Genomic DNA, 23,529 nt, shown 5'->3' with positions numbered 1-23,529 from the left:
ATAAATTGTTTAAGGATATTTTTCTAAAATATAAGATCTACCTATACCTATAGAATATGTCACTCGTAATATTTTTGACGTTATTTCGTTCCTTGTGCTAAAACTATGTCAACATTCTCCATCAATTTTATTCAAGAAACTAAACTAAGCCTTCACCAACTTTATTATGCCTTTGTTCTTATTTGCACAACTTTCTTATATTCTTAATAGGTTTAGTACCTACCTACAGCCTTTATGTTGACGAGTATAAGAACATGTAGGTTAGGAGCTGGAAGCATGATTGTAAAGCATAAGCGAAATTTCTTCATCGGATTACGTGGAGTATGTAGTGCGAAATGTAATAAGTATTTGTAGGGGGGTGCGGTGTGGGTCGTGGTGGCGGTGGTCGAGCGGCAGAATCAAGGGCGCGCGGCGCGGGGCGGGGACGAGCGGCCGGGATGCTGCGCGCTCTGAACGCGCAGATCGATATCTCGCGTCGCCCGGCAACGCCGCGCTAGACCGAGTGCCTCCCGTACTACAGCCCCCTCGACCCGCCCTGCCCACTACTCGCTTATTTAATACATGCCGTATCTGGGATGCGAGCTTTTTCGTGCTAAATGACAGGGCAACGTAATACGCCGATTCGCAAAGTCACCGCTCTCGTAATGCTCGCGCCATAACTATAGAGTTGTGGTTCCCCTGGCCGAACATAAAACCGCGAAACGATAACGATGACATTGACCTCGTTCCCCAAAGAAAACTTCCATTTTCGTCCGGGCCCAATTTATGGCATCAATGTTCATGTGCGGAAACAATCCTTGGAGTTTGAGGCCCACTTAACATACTGTAATACGTAGTATTCATGAAACATTGGTTGTATCTGTTTAGAATTTTAGACAAAGGAAGTTACGTATTTAGAACTCTAGGTCTAGGTAAGTAGTTGTCCTAGTTCTTTGAACTGACTAATTTTTAACAATTTGTAAGTATACTATGTGTAATTTGAGCTGATGAAATATCAACACATTATAAATGTTTGTTTATAATATTGATACATACATAAAAACCCTCCCCCAAAGGATATATATACCATTTAAGTAGTAGTTACAGATTAAGTCGACTTAAATCTTTTAAGAGATGATAGTTTTCGTCATTCCTGACCGAAATGCGAAATCTCAGCATTATGTATTATATTATTAGGTTCGTGACGCACAAACTTCGAGCCCCATTTTCCGAAAATTATGCTAAAGAAGAAGTATGAGATTCAGTTCTTATAGTAAGTTTATTATAGAATACGAAATATCAAATTGGAAACTACTTACATAAGTATATTTTTAATAAACCACGGTGCGGTAAATATTTAAAACAACATGTAAAAATTTAAGCCATTTATTAAAAATAAAATATAAATGGAGAATAAACTAATGAAAAATTAAACATAATATTATTTTCTATACCAAATATATAGTACCCTAACCAAATAAGGCCTATGCCCCAATAAAGCCTATTTTGAAAATTTCCCTCTTCCCGATGTCAAATGATCCTATACCAAATATAATAAAAAACAAGTACTTAGAAGTTTAAAATTGTCATGGAAACGTTTTCCATGATCTTTTAAAATAAACATGACAAAGTATGCCCACAATTAATTAGATAGGAAAAAAATAATTCTGAAAAATGTTGCCAAAAAAATAATTCTGAAAATTATATCACAAGACTCGTAGCTGCGAAAGACCTAGCGGGCTGTCACCCGGGGCTCGAAAGCAGAAGTACGAACGAGGTGGTTTTTAGCCTTTGTCACTCTTCCTCGCCTCAGCCAAGGCGGGAGAAGACACAGAATGATTAATCCCCCTCAAAAAACCACACGATATTTCTGTATATTAAAACTAAAACAGGATAGACATCCAACTTCATACAAAGAAAAAGCTAACTATTTAATAATTATAAATAACTCAATCATTATTTCTTAGGTGACTAGACCGAATTACGACAAAAGTACCATACTTAAAAATAACATAAAAACAACTTCCATGATAGTTTTGTCTTCTTATAAACATCTTTCATATTAAATTAACATTTATAATGTTCATAATTTATTGTATAATTATTTTGACAAAATAAAAGGACATAATAAATGACGTTACAATATTACTAAACTTCGTAACCACAACGAAAATAAAGTAAGTCAAAATCTTTGGCAAAAGCAACATCATGCCATGTCGATAGACAAAGTGCTTGAGATGTATAGGTAAAGTCGATTATAGAAAATGATGAGTCAAAAATGCAGAAAGGGACAACTATTTGCGGTGACAACTAAGAAAACAAAACAAGAGCAACCATTAAATGAAAAATGGTAAAGATCAAAAATTACGCGATCGCGTATACATACATTTTAATGTAGCTATATTTCGTTAAATGTTCTAGAAAGGTAGTTGTGTAAGCAGAGCCACGCCTCGCATAATCCAGTGATCGGGTTCCATCTCAGTAGGCAGTAGCATGAAGAGGATGTAGTTGGTAGAGTGTCCCGTAGTGGACAACACACCCCGTCTGGCCCCAGTCTTGTATAGAGGGCAGTTGTAGAACACGTCCGTCGGCACATCTTCGCGTTTTAGTGGAATTAGCCAGACCTATATGTAAACGATTGCTTGATATACTTTTTTATTAATATTAGTTTGTTACACTTCTAGAATGTGCACTTTTACGACAGAGATTGATTCGTCAGTTGATTTATATCGGTTATTAATTTCGGCTGTATGACGCCAAGCTAAGTAAATAGATAGATTAACATTAATTATTAATACTAACTCCATTATTCAGATTAACTAAGTTCAATTGGTATGCCATACTGACCGGTGGGAACTCGTCGTACAGTATCTTAGGTATGGACTCATCGACGACCATATTATCCATGTTCCATCGCGCACCTTCCATGAACAGACCGCGAATGTACACGCCTTCTGGTGGGGGCTCGTCAATCTCAAATTGTTTCTGCACCTATTCAGTAGAGCAAAATTGTGAATTCTGCGTATTGATAACATACTGTATAGCAGAGAAAAAGTGAAACAAGTTGAGAATAACTTTACACAAATTAAACAAGTTTAATCAAACAGTAATAATGTTTTAAAATGGTTGGGAAATTATAATATTAGGTGTCTAATATAAGATATTAATTACTTCGTAGTGGAAGGCGAGCTGATCGATGGGTATCTTGTACTTGCGCGCGTAGCTTTGCTGGGCGGCTGTGAGGAACGCTTGAGGGAAGTAGAAGCCAGACAACCAAAACACCGTCGGCGGGCCGTGCTCGTGCCAGTGCTGATAATAAATAGTATTACAGATATTAAGTTCCCCTTTAACTTTTTTAGCATTTCAGCTAAATATCCTTTGGAATAAGACTTTCATTATCTTTTCTAAAGTTCATTACAGAACACACTGCGGAAAATGCGATGGTACTATTTGTAATACCCTCATAAGTTCCTATAATCAAAATACTAAATAATTTCGTCGCAATACTTTCATATTCATAACGCAGTACCGAAATAAAAGCAGCCACCATTTGCGTGGGTCACTCATGTGGATGTATCACACGACTGGCTTCAGACTCAGATGTGTATGTGCACGCGTGCATGAGTATTAAGCGGGCACGGTTCCAAGAATATTCTGAATCACAATGTATTTGAAAAGGAAAGCGGTAGGTAGTACCTACTCGCGTATTTCGTCTGGTTTGCTGAATGACTATATTTGAAAGTTATGACTAAGAAACCTTGAGATTACATTAAATTTCTCATCATATCCCCGCTCTGTATATCTCAAAGCTTTATCGTATTTTCTATAGGGTCGATGATATCAATGGCTAGACCATTACAAGAAATCCTTGTATATTTTACGTGTAACATTTATATTACCTGTAAGAATTTGAGCCTCTCCAACAAGTCGTCAAAGTAGGAGGCGAAAGGTTTAAGTGAGGGATAGCTTTTGCCTGCCCATAGCGCGGGGATGCGGCCGCGCACCATACTCGTCAACACTTCCTCTGTTATATCGTTCAGAACGCTCACACCTGTATTAAAATAACGTGTAAAATATAATAAAACCCGACACACAATAATATTCCGCGATAAGAAATAGTCAGCCATATTGTGTATTCAACTTTTAATTCATTTAAAAAAAAATGTTATAAACAAATAACTTACCCTGCACAGCGCCTATCACTGCCCTGGAACTGGACCTTACGACTTTGACCAATCGGTCGTATCGCGCTGCCTCTTGGATGACCACGATAGACATGGGCGTCATGTCAGACGGCTTGATGTCCCCCTCATGGGAAGGCCCCGACAGGATTTTGTCGGGCAAGCGAGCTAATACATCTTCAGCGATGGCCATCGCCTGCATTTCAGGTGTGATTTCCGCATCTCCGGCTGCCGCGGAATCCTGTTTCATATTTGACAATAATTAGTATTGACCAATAGTACCATCTAGTATATAAAGAATATAAAAAATCAACGTGCAGTGATTAAATCATGTCAGTGTAGAATACAATAAAATTACTAGACAAAAGTAACTTACTTGATATTTTTTCTCCAAATCCTTTTAAGCATAAAAATACAAAATTTTGTTACTATATTAAATGATGAAAAAACTAAATAAATCAAACTAATATGAATGTCTTACCGTACGGTCCTGTAAGTTGCCCCAGTAAGTAATGAAACATAAAAAATACAACATGATATTTTATAATGAAAGTACAATAACGAAACATAAGATTACGTTAGTTACAATAATCCTTAAATCTTTGTACATAAAATGACTAACATTCAATTTACTTTAATAAATTAAGTACTAACCAAAAATAGTTCATGGAATCATTCCATCTAAATACCAATAGTTTCGTAACTAAATAATTGCAAATACTTATACTACATTTTATTAGCGTTCAGTGTTTTCAAGTTAATAGATATTTTGGGACCTGTGTGAGTATAGCTGTATCAAGGAGCTCCTCAGCTTCTCGGAAGTGCTTGGTGATGTCTGCGTTGGTGTGGAAGCCGAACACAGCTGGTGGTGTTGCGGCCGGCAGTGAACGCGCAAAGTTCACAAATTCATTGTGCTCTTTCAGTGTTGGTATGTAATACACGCCTGTCAAATACGCATAACATTCATAATTGAAGAACATGCAGAAAAACTAAAATAATTAATGCCGAAATGGCTTACGCACGTCACTCAGGGATGCTTTGGTTCAATGTCTTTTGCCTGTCGCCGTTGAAAGAAAGGTCAATTATACTTAAGACAAAATGTAACAGTGTATAATACATACGCAAGCACGATTTTAAACATCTACGGTGATCGTAAAATTAAATATTATGTCGAAACACAATAAATTACCTGATGGGTCCAATGCATAATTATGTTCTTCAATAGCTTTAGGATTGTAAAACTTATATAAGATCGTGTTAAGTGTGCGTCGGTCCCAATCATCGGTCACACGACCGCCGTAGTTGCACTCGCCTGTTAGATAACGCAGCGCTATGAACTGAACGTCCTGATAAAAAAAATGCAGTTAAGTTAATATCATTTTACTTTATAGAGCCTTTAAAAATGTATATCTCGACTCGGAAAACTGTATGAAGCTATTACTGCCCATTGACTTTTAATGATTAAATTTTTTGTTTGAATTTCCATCTAAAAATATCAACAACAACAAGACTTTCAATTAAACCAAACCTCAAATCAGTTCATTCATTCAGGACTTACAATGCTATAGATACACCAAAACTATAACACTCCGCATTTTTGCGCCGAATGTAAATACAATATTATTTGGCACTTACATCATACTCATTGAGGAACATATAAAGTTGCGTCACGCTAATTCTGAGGTCAGTCTCGTTGAACTCGTAGCTGATGTTCCACCCCAGAGGGCCGAATTGTCGTCGTTCTTGCACCACCGCGTGGAAAAAGCACAGTGCGAACAACAATTTTTTGAAGATCTCCGTCTGCTTGTTGCCCTCAAACCATTCGAGGTCATTAATAGGGTCGCTACTATATGAACGTGCGACGTTTGCTCTCAAACCTGCATTTGATGGCAAAAATAACATCGTTATTATTCTATCTTTCAATACAAATGTTTATAATTCAAGGAACAAATATTACCTTTGGGAGGTTCATTGGTCATTTTGACACCATTTTGTAACACATACACAGGAAAGTGATCAGCAGGGTATGACGTCAGCCAAAGTCTGAAGTCTGGATGTGTAGCATCAGGAGTCAAACTTTCACAGATCTGGACAAATACATTTTTATAGTAATAAGCAATTAACATTTAGAAGCAGAAATATTTTTATTGTGTCGTTTTTACCCTTTCAAGCGTTGGCATCCAACTTTTAGCCAAGTGACAGTTTTGCAATACCACCCATGTGCCACTACGGACGCCTTCTTCAATGAGCTTCACTGCGATAGGCCCCTGCCCTTGACCCAAAGACAGCGAGAATAAGCGCGAAGATCCAAAGCCCTGATAACGTTTATTACATTAAAGTAAGGAATACTATTACGATAACATTTGTATATTCAAATGAATAGAAAATAATTACTTGGTCATCAGCAAACTTGAGCAGTGTCTCCATAGGATCAGAACCCGGTGTCAGCACAAACAACAAAGGTATGCAGCAGTGAGAGTCCGAGTATGAAGACGCCAAGTCGAAAAGAGGCGGCTCCACGAATTTGCGCCCCATTTTAACTAAAAACAATAGTGACAATAATTAAGGGTCGGCGCAACCAGGCCACCAACCTTGGTCTACGACAGCCACCGCACCCGTGTACCCGGTGGCAGCCACTTGCTACAAAGTGTCCACGACTCACCACTTATGGTCACTACGGATCACACAAGACATACTTTATCTTTTACTGTAGGACCAGTTAACATTGGATGTATCCAATGTAGCCGGTGGCGGCTTGGTCTAAGTCATCTGCGTATTGACAATAGCGCAAGCAAACTTTCCGTGACAGAGTCCATCGTAAGACGTGCAGCAGAGATTATAAAATGTGGCCGGCTTCCGAACAAAGGTGGCTATCGCTCGCTTCTGACACTGTTTCAAAAGTGCGACAGCCACCGGTGGCTAGGGTCGGTGGCCGTTTGCGCCTACCTGTACGTTTCTAAAAGCTATATTATTGAAATGATTAATTACTTACCTGCAACATAGTTTTGTACAGCGGGTACCATCATATCCAAACGCATACAACGCAAAACGCACATTTTCTGTAAATGTATAAGAATGGTTTTATATTGATATTATAGGGTAAAAATCGCCAATACAAGATATTAAACAACTAGCCAAATTAATGCATTTTTAATCTATCATCATACCTCAAAAACATCAAGTTTCTGGTCCCAAGGTGCTGGTAACGGTTGATCGTGTGGATCAGGTGTATCACAATAATCCTCCCATCTGTGGACGTTGTCTAGAAAGTGCTCCAAAATACCATGGAACTTGGGAAATTCATTCAGTCTGCGGAATTCAAAATATTTTTTTTAAGTATCACTACGTACTAAGTAATATCAAGTAATACTTTTTTCTATAATTTATAAATATTCTTTTCTATTATTTATTTGCATACTATGAAGATTGAAGACAAGAAGTTACAAAGAAGCTTACGCATTGAACTCGGCCCAAGCTTGTGGGCTGAGGAATTGTACTGGATTTGGTTTTATTTTTTTGGGATGTGCACCCGATAAGAGGAACATCACGTCGCTCCTTTTCAGATCTTTCTCTGCTAACATAATCGTGATAGCCAACAATAACGAAAATACGATTTTATCCTGTAATAATAGAAAAGACATAGTAAAATAGCATCAGAGTTTTTGAAATTACTTGGCAATATATTTTTTCAATTAGAAATTTACCTTTTCAAACAAACTCCTGCATATATTTGCATAGAGAGAGTATGTGAAGTAACGCCTTAGTATAGTCAGACGTTCGGGAATCTCTTCTACTTTCTCAGTATTATCTATAGCCGCCACGAACAAGCCTTCGAACCAGCCCAGCGAGTACTGGTACATCGGATCAATGTGCGCTAACGAAGCTGTAGCAAATACGTATACACGTAAATATTATCATTAATTCTGACCTGCGCAGGCACCTCTAAGTAGGCTTTTATTTAATAATATGTTATAGCAAAATTTATATTTTTGATAGCAATAAAATATCTTCCGTATTTCTTGTATGAGTTGTATTGAACTTACCAATAAGGAAAAACAAATTGGTAGAATGGTCGGCAATGGGCACGTAGTCATTACGAGCAACATCAATAGCTGCCTCTGTAATCATGGCCACCTCTTGTTTCTCTTTAATCTCATTCGATGTCTCTTTGGCGGAATTTAATATCTAAACATGTACAAAAATCGGTTAGGTAGGAAAATATAGTTAATTACATCGAACAGTTGTGTAACGAATAGAAAATCAATATTTTTACATAATTTACGCAAGCAGTATCTATTTCACTCATAAATTACCTGGACAGCCTCTTCATCTTCTAGTAAATGTTCGGAAGTAGAAAGGACTGTCAATATTTTCTTCTCAATTTCCTGTAGAAGCCTTCTATGCTCGGCGCCCTGGGTGGTGAGGTCTGTCTTGGCTTGTTGCAGGTCCGGTCTCTCTCTGGCCACCACTCGAGACAACAGTTGTGCTTGCAAGCCATCCATAGCCAACATGAAGTTGACCAAAGTCACTCGTACACCTACCTCCGGGAGGTAATGCGGATTCGCTAATTTTGTACTTATATATAACCTGTAAAATGCTTATTTGTCATTTAATTTTCCACATGGCTCTTTAAGTAATTGCGTAATCGAGCTCAATTACAAGTTAAATGTAAATTATATTATTTTTTTACATTTACGTATTGTATACTTACTTGAAGTCTTTGCTGTATTCAACAATAGTATCACCAATTTTTATGCACAACGCACCACCTTGTCGGAAGGTTTGTTGCTGAAGAAGAGGTTCCAACATGGGGTCCAATTCCTCTAATACGTTTTCTAGCAACACCTGTAAACAAGTAAAATAATTTTACATTGAACAACATACATTTTTCTGCTTATACATGTAGGACTGTAGGTGTTTCCTTTTCATACCGGTTGTCCAAACTGAACTGCGTTTTCCAACACACGTCCCAAGTCGGCTTGTGTCAAACGGGCTATACAGATATTATTTGGTTTCTCCATATTTTTGATCCAACGATTGGCTTGTCCTTGCGGATCAATCATCAAAGGCCAGCGTCGGGCTGTCCTGCATCATAGACAAAGGAGTTTAATTTGGCTCTATACTTTTTTGGCCAATTCTGGAAGTGCCGGTCAACAAAAAAAAAAAAATTCAGAACTAGTACCTAGTCTAAGAGTTACTGAGTTGTATTTTAACTTCTATATTTTTCATATACAATTTCAATACTTTTAATAAGATTCAATCGGTGGGCAGTTTTATAAAATTGAGTTAGTGCGACCTAAGTTGACAGGATGTGTCATACATACATGATGATAATTGCGCTCTCGACACTGAAGTCGTCTGCGGGCAGTCCGTCGATGTTCCATTGTTGAATGGTGACTGGTTCACCCAGCACCTTAATTAAGCTGTAATCCAGCTTACAAACTATTCCGCAGCTGGAACATGCTTGTGCCCATGTTTTTATCTAACAAACACAAAGGATTGAAAATAATTTACAACAAAAAAGTTAGCTGTTTGGACGAGAATTAAAAAAGCTTGCAGATATATACGACGTTTGTCGACTTTTCCTTTTATTTTCGATTAATCTATTATATAAAAATAAGTCGGGTTTTCCTTCCTGACGCTATAACTCCAGAACGCACGAACCGATTTCCATGGTTTTGCATTTGTTGGAAAGGTATCGGGTTCCGTGAGGTTTATAGCAAAAAAAAATTTAGGAAAAAGACATGGTAGCGAAACGGAGTTCGCCAGGTTTGCTAGTTTATTATAAAAATATCCAAATAATTACATAGAAAACAACTAAGATAGAAAAGTCAACTATTAAATGATTTTCTAATCAGGAAAGCTACGTACTTGTTCATTTCTAAACTGTGCTGTAAAAGGTCCGAGATACGCGATGATGCCGGCAGCAATTAAAATGTCCCCTGAAATTATAAATAACAATGTGTTTTTGGAAATTCCTTGCCGTCAATGCACAGTCTTTAGGGTAAGATATCGATGTGCAATACCTTTCACTTTAAAAAATAGGATAGTGAATATTATAATAATAAATTGTATATTGATAAATTTATTAACCTGTGAGTGTATTGTATGTTTCACGGAGATCCTTAGCGATTTGCGTCCATCGTGTCTTCTCCCCGCCCAGACCAGTTATAAGCATTTCAGCTCGTTTCAATTTATTACTGCAATCCATCACCTCGTCGTCCAATATTTTTTGCTGACGACTTTGTTCAGCCAAGGCGTCTTCTAGAGTTTTTAATTTTGCTTGTACCTAAAACAAAACGATATACTTAAAACTGCTAAGTAATAATTTGCCATTAAGAATTTATTAATTATGGTGATAGACAAGACTGTTTTTAGGTATTAGACTTTTTATATGCTTTGAGCAATTTCCTTACCTCCCTGAGCTGAGCCTGCTTAACAGCGAGCGCGGCACTGGCCTTGTCGTAGACAGCCTGCGCAGCCGCCAACCGTTGCTTTTTAGGCGCCACCACCTTCGCAACTTTGTCGTACTTCGTCATCGCAATTACCCATTTGCACATACCTGTTATTTTATGATAAATTGGTAGAGTAATATTTATATATTCTACAGTTATACAGAAACTCTTCACTAATTTGTAACGACAATCATAAACGTTTGAATAACAGTCGAAACAGACTTAACGTAGGTACTTCCCCTCCTCTGTAACTCCTTTGGATCGTTTGCAAAATAGTTTAAACCATAACCTGACTTCATTAAGTATCATTTACTTACCTTCTGCTGCTACTGACACAGTTTTAATTTTTTCAGGCACGAACCCTTCATCCTGCATGACGGTGGTCATCAACTTCTTCATCACGGGTGGAGGTATATTATCTTTATCGTAGTTCTGTAGGGACTCTAAGAATTTGATGTCGTTCAGAAGTTTCTTCGACGGACCCCAGTAGTCCTCGACAGTTCCTACACCCGATGGATTTGGAATCTTATCCGGTTTAACATCCTGTTTTAAATTATCAAGCGTAAGTTTATGTTGACTTTCGTAAAATTGTGATAGTTTCAAATATAAAACACCTTGATATGTGATTTTAAACCATTAAACGAAACCTAACTACAAGTAGTGAGAACACAGTGTAAACAAGCAAGTGAATATCAAAACGGCCATAACTTTGTGTGAAAGCAATCCACTTACCGGGTCATCCTTTAGAAGAGCGGTAAAACATAAAATAATGGAATCACATGTTCAGTCAATATTACATGTTAAGGATGCAGTGATCAGTAATAAACATTCATACTTAATATTATAAATGAAAAAGTGTATGTGTCTGTTTATTTGTCCGTCTTTCATGGTAAACGGAGCGATGAATTGACGTGATTTTTTAAGTGATGTTTGGAAAGAATCGTGAGTGACATAGGCAACGTTTTGTCTCTTTAAAACCCCCGACTTCCCTAACGGATGGAGGATGGAAGTTTGTATAGAGAACACTGCAATTTTGGGATGCCAAGTATTTCTGAATAACAAAAAAATCGAGTAGGTATATATTTTTTTTAAATCTGACTCCAACCCCTTTAAATGCGCGTGCTAAGCCGCAGGCAGAAAGCTAGAAAATACATAATGTATTAAGTATTTAATCTCAGTCTTATTGAGATTTATCGTAACTATCATGATTCCATGCATACCATTCACAGCCAGTAACATGATAAGCAAACATTACACTGCAAAATGCACTATCTTTTATCGTACCTAAGAAAATTTTGTATTCCATACTGGCTCTGAACAATTAAATTTTTCTTTCTAACAGATTATCTGAAACAATTTTCATATCGGAGGACTGAGGAATAAACATTTCTTTACCTTTAATATGCAGATAGCTTCCATTACAATGCGGATACCACGTGGAGGACTCTTCATGGTCTTGATGAAAGTGATGTCCTGAGGAGTGAGAGTGTCAAGCGCCGCAAGAGCGGAGTTGAGGATTGGCATCGCCTCTGCGAGATCAGCGTCACATTCGTCTTTTATAGCTTGGGCTTCTTGAGCCTATGGACGCCAAAGTTATATTATAATGGCGAATATTTAATAATGAAAAACGTAAATATCTATCTACTCATTGAACCAAGCTAGTATAATAAGATGGATACTGGCCTGTTCTTCTGCAGCTTTCTGGTCTACTAATACTTCAGCCTCAACCAACGCCACTCCTTCTTTCTCTTTCTCCACTATAGCTGTGGTCTCAGCCACAGCTTTTGCGCCAGCAGCCAGTTTGGGCTGCAATACTTCCAATGCTTGTTGTAATGCTCCCACTGACTTGGCTGCAATAGCGAGCTGGTCCAGTCCTGTTAAGTAACGCTTCTCTGCTGTTGTCAGCTCCCTAGTTTCGTGAGATTTAGGATGAAAACCTTATTTTTGTACAATAAATTAAATGAATAGTTAAACGGATAAGATATAAGCACTCACAGTCGTTTCTTCGTAAGCAACGATTTGAACATGTTAATCAGCTCCAAGTAGGCGGTAGGTGTGACATAGTTAAATCTCTTGAGACGACGCAAGAATTGTCTCGTGAGCTCCTGAGTGTCGGTGTGGAACACTTGACATAGCTTGATCGCTGTGTCTCGTTCTAGATCGGTCAGCTCTATGTCTTTCAAAAACCTAGTTGCTACTGCCAACAAAGCATCTGGTGGCCATTCCTGGTTACGAGAAAAATATTAAATGAACACCATATGAACACAGTAGGAGTTACAAGTCGAGTAAACATCGGGACGTACCTGGAACCAATCGATGGTGCAGCAGTTAACGAGTGATGGGAACTTCCTAATGCGAGTGCGCAGTGAGGTACCAGCAGGCGACATAGCCAACACAATGTGCAGTTGGTCCCGTACTATGGAGACAAAGTAAGCATACAGAGCCGTTGGACTACCGTCTGTCTGAAGAGATTTGTCACGCTGTCTATCGATCTGCCCAAAAATAAATTAACATTTTAGTCAACACACCATAAAACTATATAATTTATTTTAAAAGATTGTTAACAGTACTCACAACTCTCATTTTCTCACACAGTTCAGCTTTCTCATCAGTATTAAAGATATTTGGTACTTCTCCAGAGTTAAGCATATTGTTGACGTCTTCAAGAAATCCTTCTTCTTTGATCTAAAATTTTATGTTTTAAATCACCATGTATAGTTCAAAGATACATAATATATATCATCATAGAGTATCATATAGTATGACTTACTTCTAGCTATTTTACAACCTATTACAAATAAGTATTTTTATGTTTTACCTGCGACTCAATGAATAAGAAAACCATGAGCAAATCCGGTGTACTTGTTTTACGCAGTAAAGTTTTCAAGTCTTCTCGCCATTCGGTCTTACCGTACGTACGACTCATCTCCACCTGTAAAATATCTCATAATTGGACTTCACTAAGAGTGATACAATCTAAAGAGAGATGAGAGAGAGAGAGAGAGAGAGAGAGAGAGAGAGAGAAAGAGAGTGCGAGAAAGGACCTAACGATTTTTCTGTTGCGTCCTTTTGTAACAAGTCTAATAAGCATTGTAATAGTTAATTGTGACGGACCTGGAAGAGATCATACTCGTTGATATGTGCCGCAAGTCGTGTGAGGGACTGTCGCCCCGAGCCGCCCAGCCCGACCAGCAGCGCGTGCGACCGCGGCTGAGTCAACACTCTGCAGATACGAGACACGTGCTCGATCGCAAATCTGTACACAAACATTAATGATGTTACATCCTCATATTCAACTGCTGATAAAAACTTACAGTTTTATTGTCATTGCCTTCTCTTGTATATAAAGTCGCAATGGCTTAGATGGTGGCTAATGTAAAATGAAGCTAGTTCTTACGTGAAGAGTACAAGGTTCATTGGTTTCTTAGTCATATTGTTGAACTCAACGAGGAAAGCGTCAACCGTTGAGTTCAAATGTTCCAAATTGGTAGTCTCCATATAAAAGCGAGTGTCCACTTTTGGATTCGCGAAATCGCAGAATATTAGTTTTCGTAGATGTAGATCTGTAATTTTCTGTTGAAAATATTGATTGATTGATTTATTGTAACACCTGTATGATTTGCATCATATTCTACAACATTAAAATGACGACTTACTTCACCCGGTGCATTAGCGAGTCTGCTCAGCATTTTGTCGAAGTCATCGTTCAAGTGAGCAGTGGTGGCAGAGCGGAGACAGTTTACGAACCACTGGCGGTCCGATTCCTCCACCAATCGGTCACTAAACACGCGTAGACACTCATGTACCCACAAACGCTTTATTGACTGCAAGTCTGGCGTTACCTCAGGCACCGAGAGCAACACACCCTGATAAGACAAGTAAAAACTTTAAAGTAGTGTATCGTATTTTATTTTTGTGCACAAATACTTGTTTAGTCTTTACCAATATGACTCGGGAGAAATCTCGCAGATTGAAAGTGTAATGGGATTTGGATGGCGTGGGGAGTAGGTTCATCTTACATTCCTTGTATACTTCCAACGTTCCATTCACTATTTCCTCGATACAAGGATCAAATTCTTTTGAAAATCCCCTGGAACAAAACATTAATTATAAATAATGGATTAAGGTACATGAGAAATAAATTGATGATACAAACCTAGTATCCAAATGCCACAGCATAATCCTACTGAAAATTGTCTGCAGAGTTTCATCGTCAAACTCGTCGATACAGAAGAAAGCAAAGTGTCGCGAAAATCTTGGTGTTATTATTTTAGCTCCAGGCATCGGCTTACCCATGGCGCACATAAACTGAAAGTTTTAAAGTTTTAAATAACATCATAAGAAACCTATAAAATTACTGTTGAAACTCGACGTAAAAAGATAAGTCTTTTATCACCTGAACATCAATAAGGTGCATCGCGAGGTTAGTCTTCCGATCATACCAGAGTCCCAGGTCAATGCCCTGTCGCAGCACTTCGATGGGAGGTTGCGCACCATACGTCTCTGCCTGAGGCATTGCTACGTCATCGACGAAGACCACCGCGTAACATCCGATAGGCGGACCATATACACCTGGTAATAAAGTTAGAAATTGTATTCCGGTAGCAAATTGACACATATTTAACAATCGACCTTTTACCTTTTCTCCTCTTATCCATTTTACCCATGATGATATCTTGAGTTTGATTGCAATTAGTTTGTGCCGAGAAAGCCATAATCAGAGCCTTATACACTTTAGTATCAACTCTCTTTACTAGGAAATCCTGAAAATATTTTTTATAACGGTCAAAAATTTAACCAACTAATTTCGTGACTGACTTTAACAGACAGCAATACAAAAGTTGATAAACATATAACTATAGGTCTTGGTATTCAAACAAGTTGTTAATTTTTACCTTTTTACAAATATAGACAATTATTTAAGTTTATATATTATATATAAGATACTCACAATGACATAAGCGGATTTCCCGGTGCCGGTAGGCCCAACCATCATGACTAGCTTGTGGTGCGTCACCATAAGCCTGAACAGCGCGAGATATCGCACGCTGTCCAACGTCGTAACCAGGATCTGGTTGGGAGGAGTGTCACGGGTGATTGGTGGAGCAGAGTGCACATCGTCCATCCATGGCTTCCATTTACCTTTACCCTAGAAATATTACGATTGAATCGTTGTTGCAAATAACATTTTTAATTTTTTTGCAAATAAAATTTTAATTTTTTTTACTATAGGAACTACGAAAACCGGTTGAAAACTTACCTCCTTAATAAACCTATAGTCGTAAACCAAACCTTCCTTTGGAATTATAAATATGTACTGTTTTTCTGGTTTAGCAATTTCTTTCGGCATGTTCAGAGCAGTTTTTACCTGAAAGCAACCAGAAAATTTTGGTAAAAAAATACAAACTCAGATGAAATGTATTACAGAAAACTTGATAATTTCCGTATACCTTTTCAGGAAATTCCTTTTCGAGCAGACCTCTAAAGAGTAAGTCAAATTTAGGGCGACCGGGACTTTCTAATGTTGCTCCAATAGACCATATACATGAGAAGAAAAAGACACCCTGGAATTTTAAACTTATAGTAGTTGACATATTTATATGTTGTTTGAAAGAAATCTTTATCCAAATGTTACAAGATTTGATAAAGGAAACGCGTATTTTACCTCAAGTTGGGCGCGTATGTCGAGATCCGATATTGTTTCCAAATACTTCTCATCATAAAAATCGTCCATGAAGCAGTCGAAGAGATACATGCACGCTTGAACCAGGTTAGTTCGAGACGTTACGTACATTTGCTAAAACCAATTTTAATACATTTGAAATATAATACATAATTAAGTTTTAAGTCGTAAATTTTTATATTCAATTCAGTTTCATGGCCTTTAATCTGTTTCACAGTCTACCAGATGATTGCCGTTCATTAAGTCTTTTACTGCCAGTAAAGGTAAAAATTTTGGTCATAATGAACATATGCCGTGCATTACCTAGAAAAAATCATTATTATCTATTTTCAAGACACAATATTCCTTACCTTAACTAATCCAGAAAGTTCGACAAGCCAGAGGAGTGGTGACATGAACCGATTGAATAGATTGCGTATATGATTTCGATTGACTATGTGGAGAGTGGGAGGTAACACGTTCAGCCAGGATTCCAACAAAGCTTTCCAGCCGAGTCCTTTAGGCTCTAAGTAGATCATACCACATCGCGAAACCTGGGTCAATATTGTGAAATTTACCTTAGTTAGTTTTAATAAGTTGTAAGTAGTACTTTATGGCAATGTCTCAGTATTTTATTCTCAAATGCAAGAGGATGAAAAGAATCCGTTCATGTCATTTTTGTTTTATAAAAAAAATGAAAACTGTAAAACAAAAGTATTGATTGTTTTGTCATACATAATACATAATTATTCATATGAGTATCAAATCCAAATTAATACCTATAAACAGATTATTTCTTTTATTGATTAATAAACTTTCTTATAATTATAATTACACGTCAATTTCATTCACAATAATGTGAGATATGTGAGGCTTACCGTAGCTGGCGAGGCCGCTTCCAAATCCATTGGTTCAAAGATGAGATTGGTAGTGGGTGCAAGTTGTATGATCTCCCCACTCATCAGACATAGTTTCTTATTGTCATCAAGCACTGTGTTCAGATTCTCTATCCATATCGCATCCACGGGACCATCAAATACCAACCATTTTCTATAAGTTGAATTGTTTGTTAAAACGGATTCAACTAAAATAAGTTTTTTTATTAGGAAAGGTGCGTGCTATGAATATGTGCTATGGATGATTTCCCTACTATCGATTCATTGCATACTCGAGCTGCCCATCTTCCTCGTGCTGCTACTTTGCGACGGCACATCTGTTTCACAGCTTAGCTATAACATCCTCGCTACATAGCACATCTATGGTGAAAAAATATTCTAAGATGGACATTGGGCCTTATATTTTAAGTTCATGTAAACAAAACGCCATACCTATTGGGATTAGTAGAGACGGCAAAGGCTCGGTAACTGACAGCGAGGATGCCATCAGACCACTCGTGTGATACAGGGTCGAACTGCCCGTATAGCTGGCCCATTGTGATCGACTTTGGGTTTATTACCGTCCACTCCACTGCCTGTTCATCCATTAAACCCTACAATTTCAACAATTACTAGTGAACTGAAGAGTTTAAAAAACTCGATTAATAGCCTGACAAGATATCCAGTAGTATATGATTGGGCATTCTGGACCACTTTTCGCTCGGCGAAACAAGTTTGCCATTGCTCCTGCCACGCTTCGCCGAGCGAAAAGTGGTCCAGAATGCCCAATCATATTATACTATTCACGATCACTATGGGTCGTTTATATAGTTTAAAAACTCGCTTAAATAATCTGGAATAAAATATGGTAATGATAATTTGACAAATAGAAATAAACCTGAAAAATAACACATTCTTGTTGTACCCATATACATAATTACGTACTCATGTATCATAATATGTTCCAATGCCAAAACAATATATAAGACTAGGTGCACAAAGGACATCGTAAAGTTTTACAAAATTCACCTACTTTTTCTGAAACGCATTTCAGAGCATGGCCAAGTGCATGATAGGATTTAGTCTTCCCGGCGAATGGAAATCCGACCAACATCAGTCCATGTCGCACCAGAATCATCTCGTATAATTGTAGTACCTATAAAATAAATAAAAATTCAGGCTATTCGTAAAATCGCTACTTTACTTAAGTTTTCAAACTATTAATTTAGTTACCTTTTCAATGAAGAAGTCGTTACATTGTAAGTTGAGTGTCACACAGACCTCCTTGAGACATGAGACTAAATGAGGCAAACCGGCCAGTGGAAGCGGCATGCCAGGGAATAAGTCGCTGATGATACCCTACAAAACATAATATTGAAAGTATTATCTCTAATCATTAATCTATCTCTATAAAAAACGAATCTCAAAAGAGTAAATGAAACATTGCCCGTCGGTTTCAAAGCACCTATGTATATTGACAAACCATCATGCGAGTGATCAATCTGCTAAAACCATGTGTGTATCAAACAATGTATGTACTACGAATACCTAGTGCTAAATGTATACTGGTATAGTGAGCAAAAACACCCGCAACCCTAGTTGGGGTGAGGTTGGTTAGGCTGGACACCGCCCCGAGCGTCAAAAGCCGAGGGGTCTAGACATTGATTTTTGGAAAATACAAAATTGAACATTCATTTGCAGGCACGCTGCAAAAACAACACTCGCCGCGGGCGTCAATTTTCGTAAAAGCGGGCTCCGGATTACATACACGCTACAATAGCATCAAACTCGCACGTGTGTGCGTCTGACAGACGCTTTTGATGGCCAACATATTTAACGAATCAATGCGATTCATTTTGTATGGAGTACCTATCTACAGGTACAGGTTTTGTTTTCACTTTGTTGTCTCTCTTGCGTTGTTTTACAGCGCATGAAGAACACAAATCTGTCTTAGATCATTAAATAAATAAAAATATAAAAGCATACTCATTCTACAAAGCTAATTAGTTAAAGTACTTTTGTGTATTTGTAAATGCTAGTAAGAAGTTTCAAAATTACCATGAACAATGGTACGTCGTGTTCCAAGAATTTTGGCAGGTTGACATCTTTGATAGAGCGCAATAGGATCAAGTCTTCAATTTCATCAGGGTAGCGCAGTTTTAGTGCACCAGCAGCACGCAACACTGACTTCACGGCGCGCATACCTGATATAAATAGTTACTGAATATTACTAAACATTTGAAACTTCTAATAAAGTATCATTTTTTCATCCTGCCATACCCTTTATGGTTAGACTAGACAGAATTTATTTTGAATGATTAAGAAAGAAGTTATGTTGCATATTATAACATGAAATATACAAAAAATATGTTTATTACCATAATCGTAATGAAACTGTGAAGAGAGTTGTTCCGAGCACAACTTGTAAGTGGCCACGATCTTAACAGCGAGCGGCTTAGCGTTGAGATAACCGAACGCGTACAACTCGATCTCAGAGATCAGAACGTAATCTGGCACCATCATGGCCACGGAACGGAATAATGCCTGCATCGAAGAAACAATACAAGTTCATAAACAAAGTTTATAAGAAAGAAATGCACTTATAGATAGAGGTACTAAGTTAATGTTTATACTTTTAGATTATCAGGAAGTTCAGACCGCCCAGCGTAACCAGGATTCATAGTGATGAATGTCGCACAGGACTTGTCCAGCTGCAACAATGTTCCTTCAAACAATAGTTCTGAGGCTCCAGAGTTGATACCACGCTGAATGGAGAGGATCTGCTGAGCCACTACCGAGAGCACTTCCAGATCGATACGATTGAACTCGTCGAAACACGACCACGCGCCGCAAGACGCTAAACCCTAAAACAACGGGAAACAAATAAATAATATGTGGCATCCTTAGATAAATGCCTAGCTACATACATACATACATATCGTCACGCCTTTAATCCTCGAAGGGGTAGGCAGAGGTGCACATTATGACACGTAATGCCACTCTGTACACCCACTTTTCACAATTTATGTTGTAAGTCCCATGTAATAGGTGGTGAGCCTATTGCCATATCATCATCATCATCATCAGCCGAGAGACGTCCACTGCTGAACAAAGGCCTCCCCTTGGTCCTCCACGTAGAACGACAAGCCGCCACCTGCATCCACTGGCTCCCCGCCACTCTGACGATGTCGTCGGTCCACCTAGTGGGAGGTCTGCCCACGCTGCGTCTTCCGGTCCGCGGTCGCCACTCAGTCACCTTCCTGGCCCAGCGGCCATCAGTCCTCCGAGCGACGTGGCCTGCCCATTGCCACTTCAGCCTGCATATTTTGAGAGCTATGTCTGTAACTCTTGTTCTTTGGCGAATTTCCATATTTCGGATTTTGTCGCGCAAAGATACTCCGAGCATAGCTCTCTCCATCGCGCGCTGGGCGACTCTGAGCCTTTCTAAAAGGCCAGCAGTTAGGGACCATGTCTCGGTACCGTACGTCATCACTGGCAACACACACTGGTTGTACATCCTGGTCTTCAGACACTGCGGGATTTTTGACGAGAAGACTTCATGCAACTTCCCAAATGCTGCCCATCCGAGTTGGATTCTTCGAGCGACCTCTTTCTCGAAGTTGGACCTACCTAGCTGGATGATCTGACCCAGGTATGTGTAGTGGTCTACAACTTCGAGTATATCGCTCCCAACGACAACCGGTATAGGTGCAACATGGACATTTGACATGATTTTCGTCTTGTCCATGTTCATTTTAAGGCCCACCTGTTGGGAAACGGTATTGAGGTCGCTGAGCATGGTGTTCAGCTCTTCCAGCGACTCTGCCATTACGACTATGTCATCGGCGAAACGGAGATGAGTGATGTATTCGCCATTAATGTTGATGCCGCGTCCGCTCCAGTCCAAGAGCTTAAAAACGTCCTCCAGTGCGTTCGTGAACAGTTTCGGAGATATAACGTCTCCCTGTCTCACGCCCTTCCGCAGCTGGATTGGCCTCGTAGTCTCTTCCTGGAGTCGGATGCGCATGGTGGCGTTGTTATACAAACACTTCAAAACCTCGATGTATCTATAGTCGATGTGGCACCGCTGGAGAGACTGCAGCACCGCCCAGGTTTCGATTGAATCGAAGGCTTTCTCATAGTCCACAAACGCCAAGCATAGTGGCAAGTTATACTCCTCGGTCTTCTGTATAACCTGCCGCAGCGTATGAATGTGGTCTATGGTACTGAAACCTTTTCGGAATCCGGCTTGTTCGGGAGGCTGGAAGTCATCAAGCCTGCGTTCGAGACGGTTCGTGATGACCCTCGAAAACAGCTTATACACATGGCTCAGAAGTGAGATAGGTCTGTAGTTCTTTAGCAGACAGTTGTCGCCTTTTTTAAAGAACAGAACCACCACACTCCGTTGCCATGCTGCCGGCGTGGTTCCCTCGAGTATGACGGAATTGAATAGCTTCTGGAGGACTAAAAGTATCGGTTTTCCACCCGCTCGCAGAAGTTCCGACGTGATTCCGTCATCGCCCGGCGCCTTGTTGTTTTTAAGCTGTTTGAGAGCCATCCTAATCTCGTACAGGCTGATGTCTGGGATATCCTCAGTGTAGTGCCGCGTCAGTTTAGCTCTTGGGTCCCGAGCTGTACCGACGATGGGTTGCCGTGTTGAGGTGTATAACTGTCCGTAAAACCTCTCGAGCTCTCCGAGGATCTCGGACTTCGACGAGATGACGCTGCCATCCTCGGTCTTCAGCCTCGTCATTTGGCTTTGCCCAACAGACGAATTCTTTGCGAAGACTTTTGAGACCTTGTTTCGCTCAATTAAGTCTCTGACTCTTGCGGCGTTATAGGCCCGCAGGTCACGTCGCATGTATTTCGAGATTCGTCTATTGAGCTTGCCGTATTCAGACATATCGTCTGAAGACTGCAGCCTCATCTCGCTACGATCCTTAAGAAGTTTTAAGGTTCCGTCGGAGAGCTTTTGGGGCCTGTTTCGGCGGGGGTCTTGAAGAAGTCTGACCCCACTGCTCGGACAGTTTCCACCAACCCATTATTTATCTCGTCCACGTTTCCACAATCAGCTAGACACTGGAAGCGATTTTGCAGTTGGAGTTGGAACTGCTCGGGGTTTTGGATCTGGGCACGTCCAGGGCGGAGCGTGGACTTCACCAGGCGTGACCGCTCTAGTTTTATATTGATGTTCAGTGTGCCCCTGACAATACGGTGATCGCAACCGGTTTTCACCTTCGCTATCACAGAGACATCACTGAATATACGTCTTTCGGTCGCCATGATGAAGTCGATCTCATTTTTGGTAGAACCATCAGGGCTTATCCATGTCCACTTCTTGGCCGGTCGCTTCTGGAAGAAGGAGTTCATCAAATAGAGTCTCTCCTCTCCATAAAGTCGACCAGCCGCTGGCCCCGATGGTTTCGCTGCCCATATCCAAATGGCCCTATTCTCAACTCATCGCTATTCCGTGTGCCCACCTTTGCATTGAAATCCCCCATCACAACGGTGAAGTGTGTTTCGGAGGAGTGTATGGCTTTTGAAATTTCCTCATACAGAGCCTCTACTTCGTCGTCACAATGTGTCGAGGTCGGCGCATATACCTGTATGACCTTCAGCGAATACCGGTTAGATATTCTGAGTATAAGGTACGCTACCCTGTTCGACACACTGTCGACCTCACACACGTTGTTGACGAGAGACTTGCGGACGAGAAATCCGACACCACCCTGGGATTTACGGTCTCCTTCCCGGAAGAAGAGCAAGTTGCCGGAATCTAGGATTATCGTATCCTGACCCTCTCTTCGGATTTCAGATAGTCCCAAGATGTCCCACCGCATTTTGCTCAATTCTTCCTCCAGCTCGACAATCTTCTCATCAGTCCGCAGTGTGCGGATGTTGTGCGTTGCCAGGGCCAAAGTTCGTCGGGGGTGGTAGCGCTTTCTCTGCCGGGGATTCTTAGCACCCCCTGCTCCGCCGTTACCTGATCCGCTACCTAGATCAGGAATAGCGGAGCTGCCGGGGACTGGGGGCCGTGTAATTTTGTTGTCGCTCATAGTGAAAGGGGGGGGGGTTGCCATAATCCCCACGCTTGGCAGGCGGCTTGGGGATCGCAGTTAGGTCACCGATACATTTTGAGAATGCTGCTGCCCATTCCTCGGTGGCTGGTCGCAGTTTTAGGACGTACCCGGGTCCACCTATTGCCATATACCGGGCACATTTCCAGACTCCGTGCTACTACTGAGAAATTTTCGAAAAACCGAAAAAAGCCCAGCAATACTTCGCCCGACCCGGGAATCGAACCCGAGACCCCTTGCCCGGCAGTCGCACTTGCAACCACTAGGCCACCGAGGCAGCAAAATGCCTAGCTGTTATCT

At 39.9% G+C, this 23,529-nt stretch overlaps 1 protein-coding gene across 1 annotated transcript in view; it reads right to left on the bottom strand.

The window, feature by feature from the left end:
- Nucleotides 1-1,522: 1,522 nt before the first annotated feature.
- LOC118273480 (dynein axonemal heavy chain 7) overlaps nucleotides 1,523-23,529 on the bottom strand; it is a 31,487-nt gene continuing 9,480 nt past the window's right edge. The window contains exons 25-73 of the mRNA XM_035590463.2: nucleotides 19,786-20,016; nucleotides 19,531-19,696; nucleotides 19,211-19,356; nucleotides 18,386-18,511; nucleotides 18,186-18,308; nucleotides 17,606-17,766; nucleotides 17,156-17,327; nucleotides 16,649-16,831; nucleotides 16,281-16,412; nucleotides 16,066-16,179; nucleotides 15,876-15,983; nucleotides 15,567-15,764; nucleotides 15,255-15,378; nucleotides 15,012-15,187; nucleotides 14,772-14,923; nucleotides 14,558-14,705; nucleotides 14,272-14,481; nucleotides 14,013-14,188; nucleotides 13,730-13,871; nucleotides 13,434-13,547; nucleotides 13,190-13,300; nucleotides 12,919-13,107; nucleotides 12,611-12,840; nucleotides 12,299-12,524; nucleotides 12,011-12,193; nucleotides 10,933-11,158; nucleotides 10,577-10,722; nucleotides 10,254-10,449; nucleotides 10,032-10,102; nucleotides 9,485-9,642; nucleotides 9,092-9,245; nucleotides 8,872-9,005; nucleotides 8,474-8,747; nucleotides 8,204-8,345; nucleotides 7,865-8,043; nucleotides 7,617-7,780; nucleotides 7,328-7,469; nucleotides 7,153-7,219; nucleotides 6,555-6,700; nucleotides 6,323-6,475; nucleotides 6,118-6,247; nucleotides 5,796-6,037; nucleotides 5,350-5,506; nucleotides 4,937-5,103; nucleotides 4,164-4,401; nucleotides 3,879-4,030; nucleotides 3,151-3,288; nucleotides 2,827-2,970; nucleotides 1,523-2,603 (exon numbers count right to left, since the gene is read on the bottom strand). Of these exons, the coding sequence (XP_035446356.2) occupies nucleotides 2,397-2,603; nucleotides 2,827-2,970; nucleotides 3,151-3,288; nucleotides 3,879-4,030; nucleotides 4,164-4,401; nucleotides 4,937-5,103; nucleotides 5,350-5,506; nucleotides 5,796-6,037; nucleotides 6,118-6,247; nucleotides 6,323-6,475; nucleotides 6,555-6,700; nucleotides 7,153-7,219; nucleotides 7,328-7,469; nucleotides 7,617-7,780; nucleotides 7,865-8,043; nucleotides 8,204-8,345; nucleotides 8,474-8,747; nucleotides 8,872-9,005; nucleotides 9,092-9,245; nucleotides 9,485-9,642; nucleotides 10,032-10,102; nucleotides 10,254-10,449; nucleotides 10,577-10,722; nucleotides 10,933-11,158; nucleotides 12,011-12,193; nucleotides 12,299-12,524; nucleotides 12,611-12,840; nucleotides 12,919-13,107; nucleotides 13,190-13,300; nucleotides 13,434-13,547; nucleotides 13,730-13,871; nucleotides 14,013-14,188; nucleotides 14,272-14,481; nucleotides 14,558-14,705; nucleotides 14,772-14,923; nucleotides 15,012-15,187; nucleotides 15,255-15,378; nucleotides 15,567-15,764; nucleotides 15,876-15,983; nucleotides 16,066-16,179; nucleotides 16,281-16,412; nucleotides 16,649-16,831; nucleotides 17,156-17,327; nucleotides 17,606-17,766; nucleotides 18,186-18,308; nucleotides 18,386-18,511; nucleotides 19,211-19,356; nucleotides 19,531-19,696; nucleotides 19,786-20,016 (7,968 nt within the window). The 3' untranslated portion in view covers nucleotides 1,523-2,396. The remainder of the gene's footprint in view (nucleotides 2,604-2,826; nucleotides 2,971-3,150; nucleotides 3,289-3,878; nucleotides 4,031-4,163; nucleotides 4,402-4,936; nucleotides 5,104-5,349; nucleotides 5,507-5,795; nucleotides 6,038-6,117; nucleotides 6,248-6,322; nucleotides 6,476-6,554; nucleotides 6,701-7,152; nucleotides 7,220-7,327; nucleotides 7,470-7,616; nucleotides 7,781-7,864; nucleotides 8,044-8,203; nucleotides 8,346-8,473; nucleotides 8,748-8,871; nucleotides 9,006-9,091; nucleotides 9,246-9,484; nucleotides 9,643-10,031; nucleotides 10,103-10,253; nucleotides 10,450-10,576; nucleotides 10,723-10,932; nucleotides 11,159-12,010; nucleotides 12,194-12,298; nucleotides 12,525-12,610; nucleotides 12,841-12,918; nucleotides 13,108-13,189; nucleotides 13,301-13,433; nucleotides 13,548-13,729; nucleotides 13,872-14,012; nucleotides 14,189-14,271; nucleotides 14,482-14,557; nucleotides 14,706-14,771; nucleotides 14,924-15,011; nucleotides 15,188-15,254; nucleotides 15,379-15,566; nucleotides 15,765-15,875; nucleotides 15,984-16,065; nucleotides 16,180-16,280; nucleotides 16,413-16,648; nucleotides 16,832-17,155; nucleotides 17,328-17,605; nucleotides 17,767-18,185; nucleotides 18,309-18,385; nucleotides 18,512-19,210; nucleotides 19,357-19,530; nucleotides 19,697-19,785; nucleotides 20,017-23,529) is intronic.

This window comes from Spodoptera frugiperda, chromosome 1 (genome assembly GCF_023101765.2).
Source record: "Spodoptera frugiperda isolate SF20-4 chromosome 1, AGI-APGP_CSIRO_Sfru_2.0, whole genome shotgun sequence".
NCBI lineage: Eukaryota > Metazoa > Arthropoda > Insecta > Lepidoptera > Noctuidae > Spodoptera > Spodoptera frugiperda.
The sequence above is the reverse complement of the archived record's forward strand: the minus strand, read 5'-3'. Positions and strand labels throughout refer to the sequence as shown.